Source organism: Zingiber officinale, chromosome 6A, assembly GCF_018446385.1.
Source record: "Zingiber officinale cultivar Zhangliang chromosome 6A, Zo_v1.1, whole genome shotgun sequence".
Classification (NCBI taxonomy): domain Eukaryota; kingdom Viridiplantae; phylum Streptophyta; class Magnoliopsida; order Zingiberales; family Zingiberaceae; genus Zingiber; species Zingiber officinale.
Window position 1 is genome coordinate 115,942,881 of NC_055997.1, and position 11,671 is coordinate 115,954,551.

The window sequence follows — 11,671 nt, forward strand, 5'->3', positions numbered from 1 at the left end:
GACTTCCAGGTTAAACATGGCGAGGCACTAGACCTTATTGGGTATGGGAGCATCCACCACTTCCTAGACAAAGTCTTTCAATGAAATTTAATATTTAATTTCCTTATAGTAACCCTAGGTTTAACAAAAAAGAACAATCGAATCACAAGTTAGAAAAAAAAAAACATAAAATCGAAAACATAAATTCGATTACCTAAATTCATTAGCCTCTTGTATTTGGTATTTCAAGATCTAAATAAAAGGATGAATTAGTTATGATGCGGAAACTAGTAACTAGTTATATCTTTTATTACTTATAGATCTCACGATCTTCTATCGTATTCCTCTTCTTATCTCGGACGTCGTGTGGGCGACGATCTACCAAGATGAGAATCCACCCAAGCTTCCTTTTTCTCCAAGCAAGTTTCGGCCACCACAAGAACTCCAAGAGAAGATGAGGTTCGACTACTACTACCAAGCTCCAAAGGATGCTAGAAACAAAACCTCCTTTCTCTACTTCTTCTCCAAGCAAAATCCGGCCACCAACAAGCTCCTTGAGGGTTGATGTCGCCGGCCACCAATGAAGAAGAAAAGGAGGAGAGGAAGAAGATGAGGACCGACCACCACAAGGAAGAGAAGAGAGGAATACTAGATGTATAATCTTGTTGTAAGGTGAGACATCTCTACCATCTCTTTTATATTCCTTGGTCTTGGCAAATAAGGAAAGTTTTAATAAAAACTTCCTTATTTTCCTTGCCATTGAAAAGGAAATTTTAACTAATTAAAAATCCTTTTCTCTATTAATGTGGCTGGCCATATCTAATCCTCCAAGGAAGGAAAGTTTTAAACACAAAATTAAAACTTCCTAATTTGTTTCTGAAAATTTTAAATAAAAATTTCTCTTTTAAAAATTTCCTTCATGGTTGGTCATAAAAGGAAACTTTTATAAATTAAAATCTCTCTATTAAAGCATGTGGATGATTTACAAAAAGGAAAGTTTTCTCTAAAATTTAAATCTTTCTTTCAATCTACAAATAAGGAAAGATATCAAATCTTTTCTTAATCTTTTGTAGAAACTATAAAAGAAAATATTTAAATTTTAAAACTCTCTTTTAAAATCACGAGAATGGTTAAAAAAGAAAGTTTTATCAAAAATTAAAATCTTCCTTTTAACTACAAATAAGGAAAGATATCAAACTTTTCTCTTAATCTTTTGTAAAAAACTATAAAAGGAAAGATTTAAATTTTAAACTTTTTTTTAAAACCATGGCTTACACATAAGAAAGTTTTAAAAAATAAAATCCTTTTGATTTATTGTGGCCGGCCACACCAAGCTTGGGTTCAAGCTAGGGTCGGCCACCAACTTACCTTGGTTTGGCCGACCCTAGCTTGGGCTCCAAGCTAGGCTTGATCGACCACCTTAAGGTGGGTAAAAAGGTGGGTATGGGTGGGTATAAGATTTTATAAATAAGAGGCTACGACAGGGACCGAGAGGAGAAATTGGTTTTGGTCTCCCGATGAACTTGAGCTTCCCGTGTTCGCCCCGAACACCCAACTCGAGTTCATCAATAATATCTCATTCCACTAAAAAGTTATTATTGAACTACCGCACCAATCTCATATTACTATATGGACTCCTTCTTATCATGAGTGTGTTAGTCTCCCTGTGTTTAAGATTTATAATGTCCACTAATTAAATGAGTTACTGACAACCCACTTAATTAATATCTAGCTCCAAGAATAGTACCACTCAACTTCATCGTCATGTCGGACTAAGTCCACCTGCAGGGTTTATATGACAATCCTTATGAGCTCCTCTTGGGGACATCATCAACCTAGATTACTAGGATATATTTTTCTTCTATAATCAACAACACACACTATAAATAATATCATTTCCCAACTTATCGAGTCTCTTGATTTATCGAACTAAATCTCACTCATTGATAAGTCAAAGAAATAAATACTAGATATATGTACTTGTTATTATATTAGAATTAAGAGCACGCACTTCCATAATAACAAAGGTCTTGTTCTTTTATTCAGTCAATATAAAAAGAACTTACCTTAAATGGTCATGCTCAATACACTTAGAGTTTACTAGTGTAATTTTATAGTTAAGATAAATTAATACCAAATTACACTGCGACTATTCCAATGGTTTGTTCCTTTCCATCTTAGTCGTGAGCTACTGTTTATAATTTATAAAGAATTAATAACATGATCTTCTGTGTGTGACACTATACACCATGTTATTTATAATATAAATTAATTGAACAATTACACTTAGTATACAGATGTAGATATTTGACCAATGTGATTTTTTATTTAAAAATAAATGTTTACAAAATGCTAGGTTTTTAGTATACACTCTAACATTGACTTTGTTGAACTTGCTTCAACTTTTTCTCCCTCTATCTTGTTGCCCTTTCCGGCGATGATTCCGGTGAAGAGCGATCTTGCTTTGATACCACTTGTTAGGGTCGATTTGTAGCTAGAGGAGGGGGAGGTGAATAGCTTGTCGTGATTCGTTGACTTACTTCGTGATGATGATATGCAACGGAAAGAACTTGAAACAAGACTCACAACGCTAACACGTAGATTTACTTGGTATCCATCGCAAGAAGAGGTGACTAATCTAAGGATCCACATATGACACACGACACACTCTCCATTATGAAAAACACTCCTTCTCGGTAACTACCGAAGGTGGAGAAACCTTGTGCAAACTCTCAACATAATAAGAAGAAAAGAAGAAGCGAATACAAAGAATCTCTTACAAGATTTACATAAATGAAAACCTTAGCTAGCTTCTTCTTCTTGTGTGGAACGCCTCTTGACCATGGAAGTGCAGCAACACTTTGCTCCAAGAAGCTTCAAGTGTGAGAAGAGGAAGAGAAAGTCGCGCGGAGAAGAAAGCTCACCACGACTTAAAATTGTGCACTTTCTTCGCAACGGTCATATCCCAATTGATTGATCAATTGATTGGGGAGGCTTGAATCGATTGGTCGATCGATTCAGAACGCCTATGTGCTCTGTTAGAAAAGGCTTGAATCGATCACTCGATTGATTCAATGTTCCTCGCGTCGCGCGATTTTCAACCCCCAATCGATCGCCCGATCGATTAGCAATGCCCAATCGATCGGCTGATCAATTGGGGAGGCTTCTATGCTTGCGATAAATACCCTCAATCGATCAACCGATCGATTGGGCTGCTGTTTATCGCAACACTCTCCCAATTGATCGGTTGATCGATTGGGCTTCGGTCTAATCCATCGGTTGATCGATTGACCATCCTTGATTTGCTTAACTCAAACTTAAGGGTTCCCAAATCCAACATCCAGTCAACCGTCACCTGTTGGAACTCCTCATGCCTAGCATCCGGTCAATCTTGACCTGCTAAGACTTCTTCACCAAGTGTCCGGTCAATCCTTTGATTCACTTGGACTTTTCTCCTCGTGCCAAGTGTTCGGTCCTCCATAATCAACATGGATTTTCTTCCACCAGATGTTCAGTCATCCTTAACCCATCTGAATTTTCTTGTGCCAAATATCTAGTCATTCCTTTGACCTATTTGGACTTCCCAACACCAGGTGTCGGTCAACCTTGACCCACCTGGATTTTCACGTGCCTGGCTTTACTCACTAGGTCTTTCCATTTTCCTAGCTTTACTCACTAGGACTTTCCATCTACCTGGCTTCACTCACCAGGACTTTCCATCTGTCTGGCTTCACTCACCAGGACTTTCCATCTGTCTAGCTTCACTCACTAGGACTTTCCATCTGCCTGACTTCACTAACCAGGACTTTTCCATCTGTTTGGCTTCACTCACCAGGACTTTCCATCTGTCTGCTTCACTCACTAGGACTTTCTATCTGTCTGACTTTACTCATCAGGATTTTTACCTAACTCCACTCACTAGGATTTTCACATGGCTTCACTCATCAGTATTTTTCCACTATCTGGCTTCACTTACCAGGACTTTCACCTGCCTGGCTTCACTCAATAGGACTTTCCCACTATTCGACTTTACTCACCGAGACTTTCACCTACCTGGCTTCACTCACCAGGACTTTCACCTACCTTCATTCACTAGAATTTTTACCTACCTGACTTTACTTACCAGGACTTTCACCTACTTTCATTCACTAGGATTTTTACCTGCCTGGCTTCACTCACCAGGACTTTCACCTGGGTTTACTCACCAGGATTTTCCCAACTGTCTAACCTCCAGTTAGGATTTGCCCAGTTAAGTATTTGGTCAACCTTGACCTACTTAACTCTTCATCATATCAAACTAGTCAAACCTTGACCAGAGGAGAATTGGGTCAACAATCTCCCCAATCGAACGATTGCACCTGCAATCTCCACATATTGTCAAACATCAAAACTCACACACCAAGACTCAAGCTTGAGCCAACTCAAGTTTAGTCAACTTGGTCAACCTTGACCTAGGAATATTGTACCAACAGTTCCAACCAGTTAACCCACCAACCTGAACCCGACCCGAATCGCCACCCCTACAACCCGTAAATCCATTTATATATATTTTCAGGTCGGGTTCTGGTTGAGTTCGAGTTAAAATAAACATTTTAATAAAATTAGCCTTTTCGAGTGAGATTCGGGTTAAGATAAACATGTTTTTATAAATGGATCATTTTAGGTCGAGTCGAGTTTAGGTTAAATTCGGGTTGTGACTCAATTCAGGCCGGGTTCGGGTCAAATACAGATAAATGGGTCGGGTTTATGTCAAACAATTTGATTTGAAATATTAATCAGGTCGGGTTCAGATTTTGATGTTCTAACCTATCAACCTGTCAATCTGAACTTGTCAATCCGAATCTAATCCAAATATATATACACACACACATGCGTGCTGTTTGGTGCAGTGCACGTCAAAATCTGTGTTGGATTTATCAGTGGATCAATTCAGCCCGCCTGCCTTGTCTTCTCGCACCCTTCCACCGTCAGCGACCTCTGTTCGCTTGCCTTGATCCTTACTATAACTAGAGGGGAAGGTGAACCAAGAGGGTTTCGGCCACAGTTGGAGCTAGATTGCGGCCAAAATCGTCCACCATCGCGAGACTAGCAAGAGAAGATGAGAGCATCGAATCGATCCAGCGGAGGGCTGAATAGATCCACCACACGCAAGAAGACAGGCAGACGGGGCTAAATCAATTCACTGATTGATTAAGCCACGTTGGATCGATTAATGGATCGATCCACTGCATAGTTTTGTGCGGATGCATGTCGTAGGGTAATATGGATCGATTCAGTCATGTTGGATTGAATAGTGGATCGATCTATCGTATCGTTCTATACGGATATGTGCCGTAGGGTAATATTTGTGTGTGTGTATATATATATATATATATATATATATATATATATATATATATATATATATGAAAATTTTAATTTGCATTGATCATGATTCAGAAAGTTGGGTGCAACGAAAAGGTCGGCGGAGTTCTCCGAGGTGATTTTGGTGTTGATTCCTTGATGGACATGAAGCGCATGAGGCGGTCTCCGCCAGCTGCCGATCCGGAGAGCGATGGAGCTCTTCGCCCGGCCGCCATTGTGGCCGCTACCGAGAAGAAGCCGCGGGGCATCGCCCACCAGCGACCCGGCTCTCTCCTCCTCCTCCTCCTCCTCCTCCTCCTCTTCGTCCTGTTTCTCCTCTTCGCCATCTTTTCCGGCGGCCATCGGAGCCTCCTACTCGATCGCTCCCTCGCTGCCAGATATGAAGTCCTAGAAGAGACCGTGCAAGGTACCGCCGCTACACCGCCGCAAAATCCTCTCTTAAATTTCAGATCGCTTTCTCTGGAATTCTCGATCGCGTAGTGTATTATGATATTTCGGATCTGTCGGCGTTTAGATTAACACATTTAGGGCTAATATTTTTCTAAAAAGGAAAGTTTGTAGCTGTTGCGTTCATGATTGTGATGATTTGCACCTTGATTGAATCAGGATTTTTTACTCGTAGAAACAAAAAACCGCTTGTTCTGGAACAAAAATGTCGTTGAATGGGAACCGATTTCATATTGATATCTATTTTTCCTGATCATTTATTTCTTTCTATCCCTCCGGAGCAATATCCATTTCACGAATGACTGTTATTATCTTGCTTCTTTGATTCACAGAATTTAGCATTTGGATTTCTCCTCGCGATCGATGAAATCTTTGTACTCCCTTCGAAACCTTAATTTTCACGATCTATTGAATTGATTTTTCCAGCATTTGGATCTGCTTTCATTCATTTCAGGTTTTGGGAACGGCACAATTCCTTCCTTTGTTGCTGCAAAAGACAAACTTCTTCATGGCTTGCTGGCTGCTGGATTCGACGACCAGTCCTGCCTCAGCAGGTACCACTCCGTATTTTTCCGCAAAGAATCACCTCACATTCCATCTCCCTACTTGTTGAAAAAACTTAGAAAGTATGAATCTCTCCATGAAAAATGCGGTCCAAATGGTCAATTCTACAAGCAATCTACAGAACAATTGAGGTCTGGCCATGGTTCTCGATCCGCAGAATGCAAGTATGTTGTATGGATTTCATACAGTGGGTTAGGGAACAGGATGCTATCCCTTTCATCTGCCTTTTTGTATGCTCTCCTTGCAAACAGAGTCCTGCTCGTCGACAAAGGTTCCGACATGAACGACCTCTTCTGTGAGCCTTTTCCTGCAAATTCATGGATTCTGCCTCCTGACTTTCCTATAAAAGAATTCACCAACTTTGACATTAAGACCCCAACAAGCTATGCCAACATGTTGAGAAGCAAGGCCATCACTAACCATATCGATGGAGCTTCAACACACTCTCTACCTGCCTATACTTATCTCCACCTATCCCATGATTACGACGTGTTTGACAAGCTTTTCTTCTGCGAAGATGATCAGAGAGTGCTCGATAACATTCCTTGGTTGCTGTTGAGATCGAACAACTACTTTGTGCCATCCCTGTTTCTGGTTCCGACATACAAGGAAGAGCTAAGGAAGCTCTTTCCTGAGAAAGATACCGCCTTTCATCATTTGGGACGATATCTTTTCCATCCCACCAATTCGGTATGGGGTCTGATTAGCCGATACTACAATTCGTATCTAGCAAAGGCAGATGAGAGAGTAGGAATACAAGTCAGAGTTTTTGATGAAGGAGGAACTGGTCCATTTCAGTATGTGTTAGATCAAATTCTTGCTTGCACAGTGAAGGAAAAGCTTCTTCCCGACCTGAGTCCCGGTCAAGAAGCTGCAGTTCTATCTCCAAATGCCAGATCAATAGCCGTGCTTATGACTTCTTTGGATTCAGGATACTATGAGAAGATCAGAAACATGTTCTGGGAGCGGCCTACTTCGAGTGGAGAAATCATCAGCATCTACCAACCGAGCTACGAAGGGCACCAACAGACCGAGAAGCGAACGCACAACATGAAAGCGCTGGCAGAGATGTACCTGTTGAGCATGACTGATACGCTGGTCACGAGCGCGTGGTCGACGTTTGGGTATGTGGCACAAGGTCTCGGCGGTCTACAGCCATGGATTCTGCTCAAGCCGGAAAACAAGACGGTTCCTGACCCACCTTGCCGGCGAGCAATGTCGATCGAACCTTGCTTCCATGCCCCTCCCTTCTACGACTGCAAGACCAAGCAAGGCATCGACACAGGAGCTCTAGTTCCGCATGTGAGGCACTGCGAAGACGTTAGTTGGGGTCTTAAGGTAGTTAATCAGGATGAGTGGTGACTCTCGAGCATCGGGCATGCAGAGGACGATTTTGCCAAACGAAGGATTAGTTAGTATACATCGGGCATGCCAATTTTAGCTTTAGCATTGTATCTCTTTTTTTATAAAAGATAAACTGAAGCATCGCAATAGTCACATCGCAATATCATCTTCAATAGATGTACGATAATTTATCAAAAAAAAAAAAAAAAAAAAAAGAAAAAAAGAGACGTATTTAGATTTTTAAATTTATCCAAAAAAAACTTACTACTTTAGTATTTATCAAATATCGTACCTTTTTATAGTGATCTTCCTATTCTATCATTCTGATAAATTTAATTGATTTCCTTTTTTTTCTGTGTCATTTCTCTTTCCAGCTCCGATCCTTCGACTCAGGAGGCCCCGGACGAAAAAAAAGTCTAAAATAAATTTTTAATAATATACAATTCATTTAAACGATTTCTTACATTTCTATTTGTAAAATCGTCTATAATATTATTAGTTTCAAAATTTTTCAAAATATTTTTCTCAATACATTTTTCATTTGTTTACCATTTTGTAAATTGCAACCTAAAAAGATAAAAGTAAAATACAATATCAAAAGGTTCTGAAATATAAATTTGGGTCAAACTACCCAAGACCCCAATTACATGCCTAAATAGATAAAAGTAAAAGACAATATCAAAAGATTCTGAAATATGAATTTGGGTCCAACTATTCAAGACCCCAATTACATGCCTATAATACATAATATTAAAAAAAAAATTGGGCCCTCTCAAATTCTGGGCCCAGGGCCATCGCCCAGTGTCGCCCTCCTCCAGGGGCGGCTCTGTCTCTTTCTTCTCTTTCCTATTATGCATGCAACGTACCTTCTCTTTCCTTCTTCTGTTTTATCTTCTCTTTGCTTTTCTTTTTTTTTTTTCAATTTTTTCTTAAACATGTTATAAGAGATTAAATCCATGTTGTACCTGATATCTCTCCATATCAGGCCTACATTGGGCCTGATATGGAGAGATATCAAGCCTAACAACAGGAAAAAAAAAAAGAAATTTAGATTTTTCAACACCTCTTGTCCACTACTAGAAATGTCAAAAATAACAATGGAGACCATATTTAGACTTCTTACAATTTTAGAAATCTACAGGATCTGAAATGATTGCAATCTGAGGTCTCTAAGTCGATCAGTGGGTTTTGACCGAAACTCACTTATGAACCTAGAGAGCTTCGATTGCACTTATTTTAGTTCTTGTGGATTTCTAAAATTGCAAGGAGTCCAAATATGCTCTTATTATTTTTGGCATTCCTAGTGGTGTACCAGAGGTTTTGAAAAACATAAATCTGTCGTTTTTTTTTATTAGGCCTGATATGAAGAGATATCAGACCCACATTGGGCCTGATATGAAGAGATATCAGGCCTAATAACAAAAAAAAAAGAATAAATAAATAAATAAAGAGAGATTTAGGTTTTTCAAAACCTCTGGTCCACCACTAGGAATGCCGAAAATAATAATGAAGAGCATATTTGGACTCCTTGTAATTTTAGAAATCCACACGAACTGAAATGGGTGCAATCGGAGCTCTCTAGGTCCATTAGTGGATTTTGGTTATGGGAAATATTTTGATGATTCTTTTTTATTATATTTTAACATCTTTTATAAGTTAAAATAAATAATAGATAGTGATCCTGTCCGAATCACTGAACCAACGGACGCTGGGCACGTGACGCTCTCCTAGTCGATGACGTCGGCCTCCGTCTAGTCGTATGAACCTCCGGCGAACCTGCACAGAAGTCGGGCCGGGAAGGGGTTCCCGGCGGCGACCCTCTGACGCTCAAGTCAGGCAAGCAAACAGCGAAAAGAGTGGCTCCAAAGTCTTTCACGCGTACCTCCGGCGAAGTATGAGGCTCTTTATATAGAGTGGTGAAGGAGCTCCTGCACGTCCACCGAGGCACGTACGTATCCGCAGCCCATACCTCGGTATGTGTCTGTCAGAAAGCTTACCTGACGTCATACTGCTACAGTCCAAGCACGTCTTCGATGGGACAGGAGAACACCTAGCTGTCAGACTAGGAGTATGGCCTAGCCCTAGAGCTTGACAGCTGACATAAGATATTCTTGTCTTTCTCTACCTACCATAGGTCGGTGGGTCCGTCCGGCAGGCTGGACGGGGAGTGCTGTCCGGACGGCCCTCATCTTACGCGCCGGCCGGACGGCACGTCCGACCTGCCGTTGGTATTGATACGCTGGGGAGATTTCGGTAGGGTGCTATGCAAGGACTGTTAGCGCTATGTTACCTTATATCTTCGGCCAAGCATGACTTCCGCTCGACCCCTCATTATTGTTCGTTCGAGCGCCGGTATCCCGACTCCTATCCGGCTGGCCGGGAGGTCGACCCAACTTTCTCCGGTCAGCCGCCCGGTCCACCTGGCCTTTTGACTTCCACGTGGCGGCGACCCCTCAGAACGGGGGCCCCCTGTTCTATCCGCCGGATCACTTGCCTCCCCTTCAAGTCTAGTCGAAGGAGGCGAAGTCCGACTGACTAGACTGCCGATCTGACTGAGTAACGACCGCTACATTAATCCGCTCGGCCAGGCTTAGGGATGCTCATCCATTCGGCTGTACCTTGCCCGTTTCTTGTATTGCCTGGAATTTATGCCGAACCTTCTTCTCTACTGCCCATCACGTGTACTGCGCATGGAAAGGGGCGCTCATTAAATGCGACCAGTATCCAACTGACACGTGGCGATCGTGCGTTTGTCAGCGTATGGCGGTGGCGTCACTTCCGATGGGACAGCCGCCGTTTGAAATGAACGGCTGGATGATGGCCTCGTTTTTCACGACCTGGATCGGACGGTGGAGGTCGCTCCCGGGCGGCGATATAAAGCTCGCGACTCATTTTCCGCCGCACTGTTGCTTCATCCTCCTTCGTCTTCACGCTGCTCCTTCTGCTCCGACGATCCTTATTCACCGCCTGTTTGGTGCGCTCGCCATCTTCTCCCTTTCCTCGATCTTCCTTGTACCCGTAAGCCTTCCTTTCCAGCTACCCGCCTCCTGTATTGCTTCCTTTTGCATTCTGTCGGCCTTTTCTTTTAGTTTTTCTGTCGATTATCGTTTCTGTTTCGACCATGGCGAGTACTTCTACGCCTACCGTCGGCGCTCCTGGTCTCTGGTATACGACTATGGAGAGCCGATTCGATGAAGAAGACGCACTGCGTCTCATTCGAACATACGAAATTCCGACCGACCACGAAATAGTTGTAGCCACTCCTTCCGATCGGCCCAATGATCCGCCGCCCGACACCATTTGCTTCTTCCGTGATCAATTTTTGGCCGGGCTGCGCTTTCCTCCACATCCGTTCATTATCAAAATATGCAACCACTTTCGCGTCCCGCTCGGCCAATTAGTCCCGAACTCGATTAGGTTGCTGAGCGGGGTGATAGTCCTTTTCAAGTTGAATGATATCCCCTTGGACCCCCAAATCTTCCACTATTTCTTCTACCCAAAACAATCCGAGTGGGGGACCTTCATATTTCAATGTAGGTCAGGTTTCGTCCTATTTACCAACATGCCGAGCTCCAATAAGCATTGGAAGGAGCATTTCTTTTTTATGCGTCTACCCGAGCGGCCGAAATTCCGCACGAAGTGGCAGACGGCGGTGCCGAATCAATCGGGTCTCGGCAAATTCAAGAGTCATTCGACGTATCTTCATGCGGCGAACCAGCTGGTCGGCCAACGTTACGATATCGACAAGTTGCTCCTTCCGGGAGTAATGTACATATTTGGCTTGTCTCCCATCCAAGCCGATCTGCCTTGTAGCATGAGTAAGCGATTCTTATCCCCCCTTTTTCTTTTGTGCTAACTGATTTGTTCTCTGTTTCTGCAGCTGAAGTTATGTGGCGTGCTAAGGCAACCGAAAAGCTCAAGTTGAAAGTCGCCAATATTGAAGCGGTAAAGGACAAAGAGGTAGCCGAACGGG

At 42.3% G+C, this 11,671-nt stretch overlaps 1 protein-coding gene across 1 annotated transcript; it reads left to right on the forward strand.

Moving 5' to 3' along the window:
• Positions 1 to 5,421: 5,421 nt before the first annotated feature.
• Positions 5,422 to 7,871, forward strand: LOC121994335 (galactoside 2-alpha-L-fucosyltransferase-like). The gene is made up of 2 exons (XM_042548404.1): positions 5,422 to 5,749; positions 6,245 to 7,871. Exons 1-2 carry the CDS (start codon positions 5,482 to 5,484, stop codon positions 7,714 to 7,716), a joined length of 1,740 nt encoding a protein of 579 aa, XP_042404338.1. The 5' UTR covers positions 5,422 to 5,481; the 3' UTR covers positions 7,717 to 7,871.
• The last annotated feature ends 3,800 nt before the right edge of the window (positions 7,872 to 11,671 follow it).